General features: G+C 38.5%; 1 protein-coding gene across 6 annotated transcripts; it reads left to right on the top strand.

The window, feature by feature from the left end:
• Positions 1–10,388: 10,388 nt before the first annotated feature.
• LOC127802881 (wax ester synthase/diacylglycerol acyltransferase 11-like) lies at positions 10,389–12,777 on the top strand. Of its 6 annotated transcripts, none has more exons than XM_052338961.1 (6): positions 10,389–11,363; positions 11,570–11,642; positions 11,737–11,804; positions 11,881–12,093; positions 12,252–12,366; positions 12,450–12,596. In XM_052338961.1, exons 1-5 carry the CDS (start codon positions 10,635–10,637, stop codon positions 12,345–12,347), a joined length of 1,179 nt encoding a protein of 392 aa, XP_052194921.1. In that variant the 5' UTR covers positions 10,389–10,634; the 3' UTR covers positions 12,348–12,366; positions 12,450–12,596. The 6 variants fall into 6 exon arrangements, with proteins under 6 accessions (XP_052194921.1, XP_052194920.1, XP_052194919.1 ...); XM_052338960.1 differs by having other exon boundaries at positions 12,447–12,593; XM_052338959.1 differs by having other exon boundaries at positions 10,391–11,363; positions 12,461–12,609.
• Positions 12,778–20,734: the final 7,957 nt, after the last annotated feature.

The raw sequence follows: 20,734 nt of genomic DNA on the forward strand, positions 1-20,734 counted from the left end.
GGAGAGACCAACTCTCGTACTCATGGAGCTTATTCACCTAGGCGAGAGGCCTCCATCGCACGCAAGCTGCTCACTCACCTAGGTGAGAGACCCTTTCTTGCACCCAAGGCACTTACTAGCGTGAGACTCATCTACCCTCGCGAGACTCTCTATGCATATATGGGACTCATCTACCCTCGCAAGACTCTCTGCACGTATCTGGGACTTATCTACCTTCTTGAGATTCTCAACATCAAACGAGGACTCATCTTCAAGTCTCACTCCTACATGTCTCGTGAGAGAATCTCTTTCATATCCCACAAGAGACCTATCCTTCACCCTGGCTCATCTGAGTAAATTGCGCTCATGGTCCCTCAAGCGGAGTATGAAGCCCTGTAGTAACAACACATTGAAGGGATGCAAGCACTACGATAAATGGTTGGGAGGATGTAAAATATGGTCCCTCACAGTGTATGGCCATCAATCTTGAGGAAGTTTATGCCTGAAACAACTCCACCGCAAGGGGAACTAGAAAGTGTGCCGGAAGATAGTTCTCACCAGGAAGCCATCCCATGGACTCACTTGAGGTCTCCCCCTTGAAAGACGCATTCTTAGGATTCCCTTCCTTACCAAGTTTGAAACCAAGGAAGAGATGAGGATCGACGAAGATTGAGAAATGATCAACGAAGCCTCTGAAAAGGAAAACACCCCAACATTGTGGCAAGTACGAGGAAATATGATGAAATTGATAACCTCTCAGCGTTCGACACCCATGAAACTATCAACATAAGGAGAATGATTGAAGGTGTGATGGAATAGAAAAGACTATTATCTATCTCAAAAGGTTGGACTTGAAGAAGAATCCCATTTGCCTCCACCATAATGGATAGATCCCTGCCAAGGAAATTTAAAATGATGTAGCTATCTTTGCACACGAGCAAGGGCGACCTTCATGATCACAAAGCTACGAGTCCCTGATATTGCTTCATGGATGGGATGATGCAATCATGTGTCGGGCTTTTCCTCTAATCTTGATAAATCATGCCCGCACTTGGTACAATGGTCTTACTGAAGGATCCATATCCTCTTTCGACCAATTGAGGGCATAATTCATCAAGATCTTCATTGTTAACAACCATAGAAAGAAGGATTGTACATATCTTCTCAGTATTTGATAAGGTAGCAAAGAAATCCTCAAATAATATGTTGATCGTTTTAGAAATGCAAAATTGAAGGTACAAGATCTCCAAATTGGTGTGGCAACTGTTGCGATGCTTCAAAGGATGACATTGGCACCATTACAAGAATCCATAACCTTGGATTAGCCTACGACTTTGGTAGATTTGTTTGCTTGAGCCAACAAGTACATGTTAGAGGCTAAAGTCATGCGAATAATAAGAGGAAATGCAAACAGGGACAAGAAGAGAAAAAGAAAAGACTCTAATGAGGAGACAAGCCAGACGAAAGAAAAGGCCAAAAGGCATGACAATACTCCCCAACTCCGATTCGTAGATTATACCCTATTCATAGATTCACGCTATAATATTTTGACAACTAGTGAAGGTTCGAGCCTAATTAAATTCCTTAAGAAAACTAACAAGTCTATGGGGAGGAAAAGGGATCTCTTATGCTAATTTCACTGAACTCGTGGCCATTGTTGAGAAATTTATATTTTGATTTATAAAAAATAATTTGTGAAAATATATTTTTAATAAATTTGGTTTATTAATGATTTTAAAAAAAATTATAATTCTCTTAAGAATGATAATTTCATACTCATATCTTTTTAAAATAGTTGAGTATATTTTTGTATTAGTCGAGTATGCTATAAAACTTGTGAGAAAAATTTTATGAAAATCGACCAAGTATATAAAAAGTTTTTGATTTTATCAATCGAATATATGAATTGGTCCAATTGACTAGCATAAATTCTTATTTGAGTATGTTATGCAAAAACTCTGTTATCTTAAAGCTAAATCGAGTATGATGCTTTTGAAATCGAATAAGGATCTTTCATCACTCAAGTGAGCTTTTTTGAATAATCAAGTATCTCTGAAACTATATAATCTGATCATTTTTTTACTTAAGTAAATCTTATTTTTCAATCAACTAACGTATTTTATAAATCGAATGAATATGTGTTAGTTGAGTGAAGATAGATTTGTTTTTGGCTAAGCCAAAGTTGGTACTCAAGTTCTATATTAGTCGAGTAAAAGTCTTGTAATCGAGTGTATAATGTAAAGTCTCTATGGGTTCTATGTTAGTTGAGTGATGACTTGGTTATACTCGAGTAAGCTTGTCACAAATTGATTACTTGAAAAGTTTAATCGGGTAAGTGTTATAATAGTTGAATGAGTTTATATATTAGTTGAGTAAGTAATTATTGTCTGACTTTGAAAAATATACTCGTTGGACGTATTAAATGCTTGTCAATTTTAACTTTTCAGTTTATTTAATGCATTTCAAACAACATAGGCGTCCTTGCATGAATGAATATATGTTGTTTAATGTTTATAGAGACAAAAAGTGATAGTTGTGAGACAATTGAAATATTTTAATTATATTATGTCATGTCAGCTAACATTCAATGCAAGAAATCTATAAATAGGAGATGAAGCTATCTGAAGAAGGTCAAAAGAACTACACACGAATACAAAACAAACTTCTAGAGCTTAAAGCAATCTTCTTTCAAATATTTCACATACTATCTAGAGTTTACACATACTATCTTTCTTGAGATTTTCTAAGAAAGTGTTATTACATTCATAACCTATAACTTTCTTTTGTTCAAGAGAATACTTGTAATTTTTGTTTTATTTTTTTCTTTTGAGAAATTCTTTCACAAATACTGTGCCTGATCCTGTGAAAAGGTAGTGGTTGTGGCTAAAGCTATTTATGAAAAAGCCAAATTGCAAAGGTTATGCTTGATTTTGTGAAAAAGTAGTGGTTGTGGTTGAACCTATTTGTAAAAATCTGACTATAAATGTTTGTAGTTGAGCTTGTAAAAACTACAAGGTAATAGAATACGCTTTAAGTGTATTTGCAAAATCTTTGGTTGTGAACCAAGGTAGTGGACTAAGGATTTGAGGCTGAATCACTTTACATCCTGTGTTCTGCACTTGTTATTTCTTTTATAACATTTTATTTCAATTATTTTTATTTAAGCTCATATTTTACAAAAATGGTGAAAAAATTTAATTCACTCCTCCATAAGCTTACTTTTGTATCAACCATATTACTGATAAATGCCAAGACTTGATAAATCAAATAGAGGTTATGATCAGTGTAATACCCTAGTTTTTTAAATTAAAAAATAATGTAATACCTGAGATTGTTAAGTTCTAATACTTGAGGAAATATGTCATTTTGAGGAATTGTAGAAGTCTTGAGACAAATGTTCAGTTTCTAAATCAGGGGCAAAATCGTAAATACTGAAGTTTGGATAAAAGTGTAATTTACCAAAAATTTTGGGGTGCTAGCGTAATTCATCCATTTTTTGAGAACCAAAAAGTGTAATTAAAAATGGCTCGAGACCAAGTTGTAAGGGTCTAAGTGCAGTTACGTGAAAAGTTCAGGCCAAAGCGTCATTTCTTGAAATTTTAAAATATCTTTTCAAATTATCTTGGATTTTAAACTCAAATCAAATCGAGCTTTGGATCGTTTTGAAGTCCAAGTCTAAGTTTTACTCTAAGTCTTCTCCAAATCTTCTCTAAGTCTTTGCTTAAAGTCCAAGTCTTCTCAAAGTCTACTCCAAGTCTTTTGCTTAGTCTCCAAAAGTCTCCAAATTTTATCCTGAAGGACACATGGCTATCAACCATTGACCACTTGGAAGATAAGATAAGGTCACATGATGGCTTATAATGACCCCCTGGGGTGGCATCACATGATTGGCCAAGAAAAGTTTACTTAGCCCCTAAGTTTGGTAAAGTCTCCAAGACTTATCCTCAAGAATATGTGGCAAGCATTCACTGGCCACTTGAAGATAGGATTTGAAGACTCATGATGACCTCGCAAGGTGGCGACATGTGATTGGCCCAGGAAATCTATAAATAAAGTCATGGGTTTGTTTACAAATCATTCCAAACATTTCTAAAGAAAATATCTGCCAAATTGAGGAAAGCAAATGGAAGGGTCTTGTTCTTGAAAAAGAGGGGAGAGTTCTTCCAAAAGAAAAAAGAAAAGTCCGCTAAGAATGAGGGAGAAAAGGCCCTATCGAAAAGTTTGGGCTATCACCATAGATTGTGCCAAACGACGGCAAAACCACGAGAAAATCATTCCCGCTCGTCGTAAATAGTGCTTCTTAGGGTAAACCTTCAAGGTGAGTGGTTTATGCATGCTTTTTGATTTCTATTGATCACTCTTGAATTTCATTTGTGGATGGTTTGTTGCTTACGTCTTTGTCTCATTTGTTTCGAGCATATTCTTTCTATTTTGTTGTATCGAGTTTGAACACGATGAATTTCGTGCGTGAAAAATGGCTTGCATATCATATTCCTTCTGCTTTGTCACACAACATCATATAGTTGATGGCTTACATATCATATTGCCTTGCTTTGAGCATATTCTGCCTATATATATATATATATGCATCTCTATGTTGTATTTTGTGGTTAGTTGGTGGACTAGAATTTGAACATGATGATTAGCAGTTTGTTGGTGGAACATCACTATGATCGGGGGGGGGGGGGGATCCCGTGCCCAGAGGTGGGGCGTGAGGGGTTGGACCACGATCACGTGCCTAGAGGTGGGGCTTAGTCTAAAGGTGAGGTTGAGATGTTCTACACAAGTGCTAGCAGGGATGATGGTGACTCAGAGAGGTTTTAAATTGACATGATTTTCAGATATTTGTACTTATTTCTGCATATTTCCTGGTTTAATTGCTTAATGCTCTTGCATGCATGGTTTTCTTTCTTGTACCACTCACTTAGATGTAACAATCTAACTCGGGTGTTTCATACTCCTGGGATATTCAACGTCCCAAGTATATTAGACGTGCCAGGTGATCCAGGTTTCAGTTCGAGCAATGGTAAAGAAGTGGTGCTTGACTAGCTTTGGGTCTTGCAACTAGCTCTGGATTTTATTCCATTATGTACCCTTGTAGTTCAAATTATGTATTTTAAATAGCAGTTAGGATACTCAAGATTGTAAGAGGTGTGTGTGAGTGTCCTACAGTTGTTGTACCTATAGTGACGTATTAGGTTTTTTTTCTAGAGTATTGAAGGTCATATACAGGCTTGTGAAGGAAATCTAGTGGAAACTCTTTTTATTAAGTTTTAGTTAAGTTTGTAGGTTCGATCCAACGCTTCTGTAAATTAAGGGTTTCCAATAACGCCCGAGGTTATTATTAGCATATAACGAATATTTTATTACTTCGTTGTGTATCTGAAAAGTGGGGTGTTACAATTAGAGAAGGGGAACTAGTAGAATTTGTGGACACAAAAGCCTGAAGGGAAGAACAGACTAACTACCCTTGAGGTTAAGGGCATAATTCAAGTTGAGAAGAGTAGTAAAAGAACAAAAGCTTCCTCAAAGAAGCGTGTTATGTCGCTCAAGGCCTAAAATTCACAAAAGAATTATCAAAACTAGGCCCTAATGTATGCTTTAGGGAAGTATCATAAGCAAGTTTAAATGTCTTAACATTTATGTATTTCACTCTATAATGCATGAATAAAATAATTTTTATCTTATTGTAGTTTCCTTTTGTGTATTTTGTTTTCCAAGACAATGAATGGAGTAAAATTGGGAAAAAACTCCAACAAACAAACAAAGTCTAGTATCAAAGAGTGGAACACCTGAGAGCGATCTAGAGTTCATTATTTAACACCTACTATTAAAGAGTAGAATATGCAAGAATGATCTAGGGGTTATTAATCAAAAACCTAGTATCAAAGTGTGGAATGCGCAAGAACAATTTAGGGCTCATTATCTAAAAACCTAAGTGCTAAAATGTGAGAACGTTCTAAAAATTGAAGCGTGAAAGTGCGAGAACAGTTCATGAAAAAAAACAAGCGCAAGAATCACTATAATGATAAAGGAAAAACCTAGCATCAGGGGTGCAGAATTCATGAGATCGGATTATGAACAGAAAATGCTAAAGCACAAAAATGATCTAGGATAACCTATAATCAAAAGCGATAGATGCGCACGAACAATCAAGTATAACCTAAAGTGAAAAAACTCAAAATGCATGAGATTGGATTAAAACTGAAAATACAAAAACGCGAGTGCATCGTCAATAAAGAACTTGAGAACGAGCATAATGCATGTCCCACGTTCATAAAGGACTGGGGAGTAGGCGCGACACCCCATTTCAAGTGAAAATAAAGTGTAAGTGGTAAAAGCTTTGAGCAATTTACGATTCAAAAGCTAAATTATAAAATTTTATATTTTTTTGTGAGCTATTAACATCTTATATAAAGAAACGAACACAAACCTAGAATTAGAAGTGCATGAGGCATGGAACGACATGGGAAATTGAAATGTAAAAACGCAAAATGATCTAAGGAAAGCCCTGCATTTGAAGTGAGAAAATACACAAACAAGACTCGGGGACTATCGTCTAAGATAAAAAGAAGTCAGGAGGATCGATGAATGGAAGAAAACAAAAACTCTTTGAAAGTGCAAAGTTCAAGAACCTATTGACAGAGTGAGGTCATCCCAAGTCACTGAGGAGCAAAACTCGTCTCAAGAAGGGAAGGACGCAAGAAGAAATTAGGGAGAACATTATCTTGCGACATCTGACACAAAAAACCCTAGAGCTTATTCGACTGGGTAAGAAATTCCACAAACAAGATTATCTCTCGGAAAGCAATTAAGGTCAATCGATAAGGATCCACAACACTTAAATTCACTAGTCGCCTCAAGGTTTCCTTAGTCACTTGGGCACAAGAGGAATAGAAAGTCCCTATGATAGAAAAAAACTAAAGTTAAGGAAAAGTCATCAAGAAAAAACCTCCAAGGGAAGGTAGATAAAACCTAGAAAAAAATAGTGGGGGAGTAATTGTTATACCCAATAGTTGGTCTGAATGCTATAAAATGGGTTTACAACCCAAGAAGATGGGTTGAAAATTAAAACAGACCAAGTGGTCGAGGCAAAAAGGGCTTGGACATGACCGATTAAAGGTCACTTGATTCTTTAATAGTCAACCAGCCATATAAAGGTCATTCGATCACACAAAAGGCACACCAGAAAGCCCCATGGAGGCAAGGCACAAGAATTAAGAAGATGCAAGTAGGGTAGCAAGCAAGCAAGGCAATAGGTGCGTGTTGCATGTGCTCGTCGTGGGAGTGATCAAGAGACTCTCGATCACATGGCCATGCATGTGCGATCCCCTTTTGACACGTACGCACGATCGATAGGCCCCTCTTATGTGCTGGTAATCGAGCGATTCTTTCCCCTGTGCGAGGGAAACTGAGTGACTCTTTCTCTCGCGCGCACCAAGTGACCCCTAGGGCACCAAGAGACCCATGTTTGTGATACTGCCATGTAACCTAGTGAGGTGAAAGGCCATGGTTGAATTGATCAAAGATTCCTTTGAGATGTTAGTAGCAAATGGTGGGTCACATGCCACTTGTCAACTATAAATAGGAGGGTCGCTTCTTTATTCAATGTACGCTTACCACAACAGTCAAAACTCTTTTTTTACTCTCAACTTATTTAGAGACTAGTTTAAGCATCAGAGAGTTCGCGGGTAACCTTACTATCACCCCTGACTTGCTTTTTTCTTAATATATCTCTAGTCACTCTAAGACTCTCTCATCGCTTTAAAACTCTTTCTCCACTTCCAAACTCTCTCGTCCCCCAATTTGTCGGGTCAGTCATACTCACACTCAACTTGTTAGGTCATTTTGTTCAAAAGACTCATACCCTACTTGTTAGGTCACTCAGTTCAAAAGACTCAGACCCAACTCATTAGATCACCTGCATCTCACTTGTATTATAAATTTATTGTTATAGCTAAGCAACAATATAATCCATAATGTTAGCTCTCGTTATGACTCATTCAGTCCTCATTATTATTTATCAAGTTTAATGAGCTAATGATACCTATTAGAGATACGATAGCATTGGGTTTTTCTAGATGTTTTATGGTTGTGTATTTCTTGTGAATTAAAAATGATTGCCATCTACAATGCTTAACTCAAAGGGGTGTGATGTGGTTAGGATAGAGCCACACTCAAGCACGAGTTCTTTAATCTTTAGTATTGCTATTTAACAAAGCAAAAAATATAAATAAATAAAAACAAAATGTTTCTAATATATTAGGAATGACAGAGGTTTCATGAGTTGTGCTGTCACTTTCCCTTTACCATGAGTAAGCAATGTTAATTTGTCAGTGTAATTTATGCAAATAGAAACCAAAGGGCCAAAACGTTTTTTTTTTTCTTTTTTGGGTTTTGTTTCTCCACTTTTTCTATTTATAAATTTTTTATTTTAATTTTAATTTTAAAAACACATCAAATGTTAGAATTGTAGAAAATTTATTTATAACCTAAAAATTGAGAACAAAAGCTGAAAAACGAGTTCTAGAAATTATATTTAATGAATATTTTAAGCCCTCTTTAGTTTTCATCTTAAATTTTGCAACTAAATATATCTTTAACATATTTATTTTAAAAAAAATTAGAATAATAATAAATATTCTCTAGGAAAATACTACACGAATCAAGAGTTCAACAACTTGGTGGACAATTCTCTAGTAAAATTACAAATTTGTTTTTACTTCCCCCCCCCCCAAAAAATTTGTTACTTTACTTCTTCTTCCTCATACTCTCTTTCCCCACCATTGTTCGCCGCCGTGGTTGTTTTCACCGCCGCAACCGCTTCTACCGTCTTTCACCATGGACGCAGCCACCTCCGCCGCTGTTCACCTCCCTCCGATGCAGCCTCAGTCGCCATGTGGTTGTGAAAAGCACAATGAGGAAGCCCATATTATCCTTGCAAAAGCACCCACATGGCTAATTCACTAGTTTAATGAAAACTCAGGATCTACGCCTTTAAATTTATACCTAATGTTTGGTTTTCACTTTGATTCAACCTGTGCAGTTTGATCTGTCACATTGCTGCACAAACAATCTAAATTCCTCGAATTTCAGATGAGTTTTAAGATGGGTTCTTAGGGACAAACTTGCTTTGGCCGATGTGTTGCTTTATGGTGATAAGATCCTTCACATCTTCTCATGTCAACAAAATCTGGGAGATGGGCATGGTCATGAATTACTCATAAAAAGCGTAGTGTTGAACGGGCGCCAACACATGCATTTATAGCCATAAATTGAAACAATGGCTATTAACTTTCACAACAAATTTTGGGCGAATAGAGATGATGTGTAATAGCTGATGTTTCATTTGGTTTATGGCAAGGCTCACTCCAGTTCATCTGATCTTTAAGTCACACAGTTGTGCTGAGAAAGATGCAGATGTTCTGTTCATGCCATAAATATATATACATACATATAAATATATACTTAAATATATATTATAGGCACGACAAGTTCAGATATGTAGAGCAAAAGGGCCCAAACTTGAGAGATAAGGTATTGCTATAGTGTCAGAGGGAACAAACCAGGTGTCCCATTATTACTGTCAACACAGAAAGGGAGTTATTTCATGGTTCAATCCCACCAGAAAGCATAATACCAAAGGGACAGAAGAAGTAGAAAACTTAAGAAAATTTCATCTTCCATTGATTTGGATGGGGATTTATATACAAGTTACAGTGTGGTCAATCAAACTTGAAAACAAACTCTTCTCTCAATCGCCGATCAGCTTGTTGTGCTTACCAGGGTGGGTTCAACTTTCGGTAGTAGTATATACAGCTTACTAAATATACACTTGAAAGCAAAACGAGTTTTTTAGGCGTCAGTTTCAGAAAATCTTTCATCGATTCGGTCTTGAACTGCTTTGATAGCGGCAACTCTGGCTGCAGTGGCAGCTTTGTTTGAAGCCATGATTGCCTTGTTTATTTGTTTATCTACTTGTCGGAGGCAAACAGCGACGGAGATGACTGCGTCCATGGCAAAAGACAATGGATGTGGCTGCGACGGCGACTATAATGGCGGTGAGAACAGTCACGGCGGCAAACAATGGTGGAGGAAAAGAGAGAGAGAGAGAGAGAGAGAGAGAAAGAGAGTGTGAGAGTATGAGAAAGAATAAGAGGAAATTTGGTGGGGGGGGGGGGGGGGGAAGAAAAAAGTAAGGACAAACTTATAATTTTACCAAGAGAATTGTTCACCAAGTTGTTGAACTTTCAATTCGTGTAGCATTTTCCATATTCTCTGTCAAATGGACTTGCTTCGTGGTTCTTCCATGCTTAGATAGGCGACAACACAAGGGCAGGACAATAAGATGATGTTGAAAGGAGGGACCCAAACTATTGAATAACGCCAACGTCAAATGGTACCCAAACTTCTCTCAAACACTCATCCTTCCCATTACTTGCTTATTTGGTGCACATAACCTACTTAGTCACGGCGGACCTAAATTTAATTAGGTTTGATTATTAAGATTCCTTTTTATATTTGATATTTTATTAAAGATCCAGGCACGGGTGAGTGAGTCCTTCCGGAACCCAGCAATTTTCACCAGTCACGGCGGAGAATCGGAGCTCTTCGAAAGAGCGAAGCCTTTGGTTTCCCTGTTTTTGATCTTCTTAATGGCACCGCCGGAAGCGGAGAAGGACGAGCCGCTGACGCCGGCCAGCCGGCTGTTCGTGATGCCGGAAATGAACCAAATTATCAACTGCATCATCGGCTTCAAACGCCCCATCGACGTCGCTGCGGTCACGTCGATTATCGAAAACTCCGCCATGGTCAAGCTCCCGAGGTTCTCCAGCCTCATGGTTAGAGACCGCCACGGCCGCGAGTACTGGCGGAAGACCCAATTGGATATCGCTCGCCACATCATCGTCCTCGAGGACCCTATCGGAGACATTGAGGCCGGCGAAGAGGCCGCCAACGACTACGTTGCCGATCTGTCCGTCTCGTCGGAGCTCAGCACGGACAAGCCTCTCTGGGAGATTCACTTCTTGAGGGCTCATAATTGCGCCGTTTTCAGAGCCCATCACGCTCTGGGAGACGGTATATCGCTGATGTCGATGTTCTTGGCGTGCTTCCGGACGGCGGAAGATCCCGAGCGCCGGCAGACGCTGGCTTCTTCGACGGCCAGGAGGGAGAATTGGAGGGCGATTTTGTGGAAGATTATGAAAGCGGCGATCCTGACGGTGGTCTTCGCCGTGGAATTCATGCTGAGGGCTTTGTGGGTGAGGGACCGGAGCACCGCCCTCAGCGGCGGCGCGGGGGTGGAGCTCTGGCCGAGGAAGCTCGCCACGGCGAAGTTTCGGCTGGACGATATGAAATCGGTGAAAAGGGCCGTGGCTGGCGCCGTAAGTTCCTAGTTAAATCCATGTCAATTACCATTCTAACCTTTGATGTCACCACCCACGTGACATTCTCTTGTTCACATTATTTTTTATTTTATCTCTAATTTAGTGTTTAATAATTTACCTACATAAAATTTAATATAAAACTTTGAAGATTTTTTAGAGTTCAATTACCATTCTGACCTTCGCCGTCTACACTATTTGCGTAGACGATCAACGACGTGCTCTTCGGCGTGATTTCTGCCGGGCTGTCGAGATATCTGGACATCCGATCACCGGAAGGTAACATTAATCTCGACCCTCGCCATCATTTTCATCCAAACAAATCAAACATTAGCATCTTCAATTGGATTTCGACTCAATTGCCTGGCCTCAGCTCCGCCGGAAGGGCTTCGGATCACCGGCACAGCCATGGTTAACCTGAGGAAGCATCCTGGAATGCAGGTAAATCCATTTCTTGTTGCGATGTTGTTGCGATGCTGCTGGGATTGAATTTCAAATGATTGTCGGTTCCGATCAGGATCTCTCCGATTTGATGAAACGCGATTCCGGCGTGCGGTGGGGAAACAAATTCGGTATGATTCTTTTGCCGGTTTATTATCACAAAGGCGGCGACGATCCTATGCAGTATGTGAAGAGAGCTAAGGCGATGATTGACCAGAAGAAACTCTCTTTGGAGGCTCACTTTTCATACAGAATTGGGTATTTTGTCATGTCCTTCTTTGGGCCAAAGGTTCAGTTCAAAACTCCATATTAGATTACAGTTCTCCTGTTCTATCTTTGCCACAACTCACAAGCTTTATTATTATTACCTTTGTTTTTGTGCCATTGCTCTTCTGCTAAAATGGGTACTGTTATTGTGTGATAGCTTGCATGGTGGCTTAATTACAGGGTGGTCTGCAACACAACCTTCACGATCTCAAATGTGATTGGGCCACAAGAGGAGATCGTAGTTGCTGGAAATCCTGTAACTTACATGAGGGTTAACACCACTAGCCTACCCCATGTACTCTCTTCTCTCAATTCTTTCTTGCTTTTGCTTCTCCAATCATTTTGCTTAGTTACAGGGATGAGTCTTGATGATAGAAGTTTGGGTACAGGCAATCACAATGCATATGGTGAGCTATGCAGGCAGAGCTGACATGCAAATCCTGGTGGCCAAAGATATCATTGACTCACGAGTCCTGGCCAAGTGCTTTGAAGATGCTTTGCTTGAAATGAGACGAGCTGCCGAGGGTGCAACCTGAAGGCAGGCAGGTGGGGGGAAAGTCTATATCATTCATCATCTTGTAGATTTGATTGTTTACCTTTACTCTGTAATTAGAAAATATCATGTACTGTAGAAATATTAATTGTTTACATCATCCTACAACTACACTACTCACGATTGATTAATCTAGAAGTTTGTGTTTGAATATGCCTCTTACATATGGGTCATGGAACGAACTGTTAGAAAACTACCAACAAGAGATGAAAACTCACAGCAATATTAACAGATACAAGGAATATCCAACCAGCTTGTATACCCCAGCAACAGTATATGTCTACATATCCCAGCAACACAGAAACCGTATGTGTGACTCGAGACAGCAAAGAACGAGTACACTATCACTGATATGACAGCAGAACAGTAAGAAATGAGGTTAAAACTCAAACCCGAACTTGCTGGAGAAGCTGATCCGGGAAACAGCAAAAAACGACAGCGGTCAAAGCACGCCAGGAGGCGTTGTCCTGAAGGCAGATGCGCCCTGTACTGGTTATAACAGGCTATGACGACTGCTTCACAGGATACAACGACCAACCCGGCGTCGGCAACCACGAAGACGGGGCTCTGGCAGAACTCTGAGGAAACGACTCTCCACGACCAAAATAGAGAACAAGAGAAGCACCAGACGAGATGAGATTCGATGATCAGACTCCAAGGGCATTCGACCTTATATAGGGCTTCGGAGGTGCTCCAATCGACGCCGGCATTAAACATCAGTGTAAATGCCCGACGTTTGGAGCAAGCGAATAGTCGGAAGAATTTATGGCCGCGCGTAGGAAACCAGACAGTCGTTGGGAAGAAGACAACCAATAAATAAAAAGAAAATAATTTTGATTTTCTTTATGTAAATATATATATATATACACGTATAACTTGACCCGCTCGACCGGACGGACGACGGTGGCGGCGTGCGCGAGGGCCAAGCCTGGTTTTGCATAATGGACTCTATCTCACTATTAATTTCCTTCTAATACGGAGCATCAAAAGATGCCATAGGCTCACCAAAGGTTTGAGGCTCATCTTCTGCCATGTATGTTAGGAAATCTAGTCCAAAGGAAGTAGCTTTCTTAACTCTTTTGCTTATTCTAGGTTCAACCTCGATCTCCTGACTAACTTGACCCTCAGAAGAGCTCACCTCATACTTCCTCTTGGATCTACCGTCACTGTGTCTCTTTTCCGTAAAAGGAAATATGTTCTCAAAGAACTCAACTTCTATAGATTCCATTATGGTGTTATTGTTAATATTAGAAATTTTTTATTTTATTACCAGGAACCTAAAGGCCGCACTATGCAGAGCATAGCCAATAAAGACACAATCTATCATCTTTGGTCTAAGTTTGGTCATTTTCGGTAAAGGAACTTGCACCTTAGCCAAACAACCCCACACTTTTAGGATTTTGTACAAGGGTTGCTTCCCATTCCACACTTCATAAGGAGACTTATTAGTTTTTTTATGTGGAATTCTATTCAACAAAAGGTTCACTGTAAGCAAAGCCTCCCCCCACAAGTTGTGAGGTAAACCTAAACTGTTGAGCATGTAATTAACCATGTCCTTCAATATTTGATTTTTCCTTTCGGATACACCGTTTTGCTGTGGTGTATAAGGTGTCGTGGTTTGATGGATTATGCAATTAATCTCACAGAACTCAGAGAGAGACAATAATTCATACTCACCACATTTATCCGATCTCAACACTTTTACCTTCTTCCTAAGTTGATTTTTAATTTTTGCCTTATATGTCTTGAAGACATCTAAGGTCTCATCTTTACTGTGTAATAGATACACATAGCAATATTTGCTACAATTATCAATGAATGTGACAAAGTATTTTTTCCTACCTCTAGTAGGAGTACTTTTCATGTCACATAAATCACTGTGAATTAAATCAAGTAACTCATTGTTTCTTTCCACAGATGGAAACGACTTCTTTGTAAACTTTGACTCGACACAAACTTCACATTTATGCCCTTTGTCAATACTGAAATTAGGCAACAGCCCTAAATTTACCATTTTCTAGAGCAAACGATAATTGACGTGTCGTAACTGAGAGTGCCACACATCACATAACTCAACAGTATAAGCGGAAACCTTATTCTTATTATCATTATTTTTGGGAACCTGAGCTAGTACATTAAGATTAAACATGCCACCAAGTAAATAGCCCCATCCCACGTACATACCCCCTTAGTTAAAGTGAACTTGTCTGACTCAAATACAAGTTTGAACTCATTCTTATTCACAGGGTTCCAGACACCAAGTTCTTTCAGATTTTCGGCACATGGCACACGTCATTGAGAGTGAATATCTTTCCAGATGTCCACTTCAGCAGGATTTTGCCTTTTCAAACCACAGGAGATGTAGAAGCATTCCCCATAGACAGTTTTTCGGAGCTGTTAGCCTTCTCATAGTGGTGAACAGAGCCCTGTCACCGCATATGTGTTTCGTAGCTCCAATGTCTATCCACCAGCCCTTGGCATTCGACACCATGCAAACATCTGTGATAACTATAATTAGGTCGACATTCTCTTCCATCATGTTGGTCTAACTGTTCTTGCGCTGGTTGTTGCCAGAGTTTTGTCTCTTCTTGTGACGGCAGTCAATGGCTTGATGACCCGTCTTTCCACACACCCAGCATGCTTGAGATAGTTCTTGAAGTCTTTTCACGAAGGTGGTAACTTCTCAATCACAACGACAACCTAGAATAGCTCGTTAATGACCAATCTTTCACTCAGCAAGTCACTAAAAAGTACTTGCAGTTTTTTCAATTGGCTAACCACGTCTTGGTATCGACTATCTTATAGTTGAGGAACTTCCCGACCAAGAACTTCTTGGTACTCGCGTCTTCTAGCTTATACTTCTTGTCCAATGCCTCTCAGAGCTGCTTGGATGTTGGGTAAGCCGTGCAGTAGACATTGTAGAGTGAATCTGCCAGCCCGCTCAGTATATAGTTCCGACAGAGGAAATCCGAGTGTTGCCATGCCTCTTTAGTGGCCTGTGTTTCCACCGTCACGTCTTCTTCAAGAGTGATTGGACAATCCTCCTTGAGGATATGGGCCAGATTTAGGGTGGTCAGATAGAAGACCATCTTCTGCTACCACCTCTTAAAACCCTCAACATTGAACTGTTGCGGCTTTTTCACGTGAAGAGTTGCTTTGACAGCTACTAATCCGACAATGACAGTGGAGACGAAGGTCGAAACAATGGCCTGATTATTGGCCGAGGCAGTAATAATATTGTTGGTGTTGTCGGCAACCATATCTAATTTCAAAGAATACTTTTTGTTTTGTTTTACCCCTTGTTTTTTTCCTCTTTAATCTGCCTTCAGATTGTTAGAAAACTACCAACAAGAGATGAAAACTCACAACAATATTAACAGATACAAGAAATATCCAACCAGCTTGTATACCCTAATAACAGTATATGTCTACATATCCTAGCAACACAGAAATCGTATGTGTGACTCGAGACGGCAAAGAACGAGTACACTATCACTGATATGACAGCATAACAGTAAGAAATAAGGTTAGAACTCAAACTCGAACTCGCTGGAGAAGCTAATCCGGGAAAACAGTAAGAAATGACTGCGATCGAAGCACGCCAAGAGGCGTTGTCCTGAAGGTAGATGCGCCCTGTACTAGTTACAACAGGCTATGGCGACTACTTCACAGGATACGGCGATCAGCCCAGAGTCAGCAACCACGAAGACAGGCTCTGGTAGAACTCTGAGGAAACGACTTTCTACGACCAAAACAAATAACAAGAAAAGCACCAGACGAGATAAGATTCGATGATTAGACTCCAAGGGAAATCAACCTCATATAGGGCTTCAGAGGTACTCCAATTGACACCGGCATTAAACATCGGTGTAAATGCCCAACGTTTTGAGCAACCGAACAGCCGGAAGAATTTATGGCCGCACATAGAAAACCAGACAGTCGCTGGGAAGAAGACAACCAATAAATAAAAAGAAAATAATTTTGATTTTCTTTATGTAAATATATATATATATACGTATGACTCGACCTACCGGACGAACGGCAACGACGCGAGCAAGGGTCAAAGGGTTCACTCGCTCACAAAATTTGGGTGCCCCTTAGAACTCAAACCCAAATAAGATGGAAGAGTATATATACCCACTTCTACCTCTTTACCCTACCAATGTGGGACACCAAGTCACACTTACACTCAGACACTAGAGCACTCAACACGAATAAGACAAGAGTTGGAATGTGTCTTTTAACACTCTCAGAGACTACTACTTATGTCGTTTGCTAAGCCCAACTGAACTATGAAAAGCAATGATTAAACTAACAAGCAACAACACATGAAGGATAAACCCAGCTCCAAGACCCAACAAAAGGATCCGACCCAAATGTAAAGCCCATTTGGGTCTCTAAAAAAAAAAAAAGAAGAAGAAAAAAGTTACAAAAACCCTTAGTACTACCTAGCCAGCCCCGAATCTCTGTAGCGGCATTAAGACAAGGGTAGTGTGAAAAATACAAGGGTGATAAATACAATTTAGTCAAACTTTTAAGGGTTAGTGTGAAAAATTTACCCTAATGCATAATTTTAGTGATGATTCATTTCCTATGATGATGCTTGATTAAATGCAAAATCATTTATCTTATAAAAGCATGGTAGGTATATAAATGGCAATAAGATTTAAGGCTTGTCATTCTCATTCATCTCCACCAAATCCAAACTCTCATATTCATCCAAGGGCTCCTCGAGTTCAAGGTCCCTACAAGGCACTGTTCCACCTCATCCTCTTCAAACAACTCATCTAAGATTTAAACGACGAAGAGGCCATCAACGGCTACGTCGCCGTTTGGAATGGACCGGCCGCTCTCCTCTTGAGAGCTCATAGGTGCGCTGTTTGGCGAGTCTATCACTCTTTAGGGGACGGAGCCTCCTCGTGTCAATGTTGGCGGAAACTGGTGACGGCTGTCGGTGTGGCTGGCAGTCAATTTATGGTGGAGGTCCCGCTGAGAGCCACCCGAGCGAGCGAGGGACTCGAGGACCGTTGAAACAAATACGATCAACTTTTTGGGATATCAATGTATTATTGCATATCACGTCACAGGCATCACTTAATGCATCTCTAATCCCCCTCTCAATCTCACCCTCTATAATATTATAAATAAATTATTTTTTATTTTTAATTTATCTAAAAAATTACGCCTGTTCCAACTCACATTCTCTATTTTACTCTCTATTTCACTTCCTATCTCATTTATTTATTTTTATAAACTTTAATTTTATTTATTTTACTTTATTTATAATTTTAATACATACACAAAACCAATAATTAAATATACAAATTAATAACTAAATATACAAAATAATCAAATACACACATAAATAAAATTAATAATTAATTAAACATATAAAATAATCAAATATACACATATAAAATTAATAATTAAATACACAAATAAATAAATATACAAAAAAATTTCCCAAACAATTCCACAAAAATTCTCCAAACAATTTCTAGTCCTCGTTCAAATATACACATACACAAATCGATCTGGTTCTCGTTTAGCTCGAAGAAAATGATATGTTCCTCGTCACTGACACTAGATTTGGTCATCGTTCTACTCATTGTCATTGTTGGTCGTCGTTGATAGTCGCCACCGCTAGTAGCCACTACTGCTCCTTGTCGCCGGAGTCTTCTTCAAATTTCGGAGCTGCAAGAGAGAGTCGTTGGAGAAATAGAATTGAGAAGCAAATTTTCACTCCTCAACTGTAGGGAGTCATTTGAAGCTCCATAAAAATTTGGGGAGAAAATCACTTGATATGGAAACTCGTTGGAGATGGTTTCCAGTGATTTCTTCCTCAAATTTTATCTTAGCGAGGATTTGGCCCCCGCGTTGGAGATGGCTTTAGGTTTATTAGTGTTGTATTATAGTGAAAAGTTTATTAAAAAAATAAAAAAAAAGTTTTAAGAGCCTAAAATAATTTTTTAGGTTAAAAGGTAAAAATTTTCTCATAATCGGGGAGTCCCGCACAACGCTCAAACTAGATAATTTTGACATTCAATTTTTTTTTAAATATTCCAACAAAATGATAGACAATAATCCATAAAGAATTCTAATTCTAAAATGATTTCAAAATATTGAAATAAATATCATCTATAAAAATCTTAATATTAACAAGTTTTAAAATGTCAAATATAGACGTCAGCTATAAGAATCCTAATTCTGAACTAATTACGATTATTCCATGTCTCTCTATAAATAAGGAGATAATCATTACAAAAAATGTATGTTTTTAATACTAGTTTCAATATGGCCTCTATTATTTACAGTGTTTAATTTAAGTATCAGAGTATTTGCGTGGGGAGGTCTGATTGTTTTCTTTCTTGTTGCCTCAAGTGGCTTGATAACAACATTTTCAGTCAAATAAATTTTTTATTGTATTTCGACAATAACAATTAGTAATCATTCTAAATCAAAAACTAACTATACAAAATTATGTATTTTAACTTAGCCATCCAATAATGTTGCGCTATTTATCTATTTTCTATTCTTAACACTCAACTAATATACATCTACACAAATTTTTGTGTGTATATTTTGAGATTTTTCTTAGCAAACAATTGATATTTTTATAAATAAAACATATATCCAAACATAAACTTAATAGAAAACTTAAAATTAGTTTGAACTATAGCTGAAGGTGTACTTTGGACTGATCAAAATAATGTCGTTTTAACCCCTAGTTTGCAGAAGACGGAAGAGAAAGGAGAAAAGGGAAGAGGAGAAGAGAAGAAAGCAAGAGGAGGGGAAGTGCAAGTCTAGGCAAATCGGGGATCAAAATAACGCCATTTTGATCTAAACAACACTATTTTGATCCGTCTGACTGAAATCCAAATTGATTTCAAGTTTTTTGTAAACTTAATAGATATAGTCGCTTTCATCATAATTGTTGTCTTACATATTAATTAGAAAACTTTAGTTATTTGACTAAAATATATGTCAATACCTAGGGCTCGAACGAGAAATTAAAAGAATTTGAAGGAGAATTAGACATAAATGGAGACAAAACAACTAGAATAGAGGAAGCACGGAGGAGGGAGAACAAAGAATTGAGAACGAAATTAGAGACAAAGATTCAATTATCGTTCCATAATATATAATTCTCTAGATTACGGCTTATCTATAGAATTTCTAGGTTAAGGTTTAGACCAACAAAATAACAAGTACGCAAATAAAAATATACAGATAATCTATTATTACTAATATGCGGTTTTAGTGACAATATGTTAATCCAAAAGATAAAAAGACAAGAAGCCGCCTCCATTGAATTCATAACTACATCACTTCGTTTTCACTGTTTACTATTCACGATGTTAGCATAATTAGGGAGGCAACATGTTAAGCATATTCACACCATTTATAGCATGTCAAAGAATTCCCGTAAATCATCATAGTTAATATGAGAAAACAGCTAGAATTACATGTGAGGTTAATTTCATTTTCATTTCTTATTATTATTTATTTTCGTATTAGTTTTTGTGTTTTTATTTTCGCTCGATAAATAAGATTATACAAGTGAAATTCACCAGACCCAAATTTGAGATTTTAAACTCACAAACACTACTTGCGAGCCATTCAACTCTAACGGTGTGATTTGAACATCTTTCTTTTCTTTTTTTTTTATTAGATGCTTTCAAAGTTGAAGAAGGACATGGGAGATAGTCCTCACGGGCGTAGCATGGTTGGTTCTCAGGTAATAAATTACACCCAAAGATACAGATTCGAGTCATGACAGTCGCGGTGTGAGAATTTCACCATCTTATGGGGGTGGCTCCTTGTGGGTAACATGCACTGTGTCTGTTACCTGGTGTGTTGTCGTGTACCGTGATTAATCCCTCTTACATACATGAGGTAGTGTGTGGGAGACCCTTAAAAGTGAATGATTTCACCTTTTGCACCCGAGCGTATGAGAGATGGAAACAGAGAAGATGGAGAATAAAATATAATGTTTATTGGACCTGTTGTGAAGGTGAGTGTCACTATTTTATGGGCAGTCCCATTTGAGTGACGGATGATCAATTTGTTTGGAGCATTGAGAGTTGAGAGAGTTTAGGGTCTATTCTAT

The sequence above is a fragment of the Diospyros lotus genome, chromosome 5 (assembly GCF_014633365.1).
Source record: "Diospyros lotus cultivar Yz01 chromosome 5, ASM1463336v1, whole genome shotgun sequence".
Lineage (NCBI taxonomy): Eukaryota > Viridiplantae > Streptophyta > Magnoliopsida > Ericales > Ebenaceae > Diospyros > Diospyros lotus.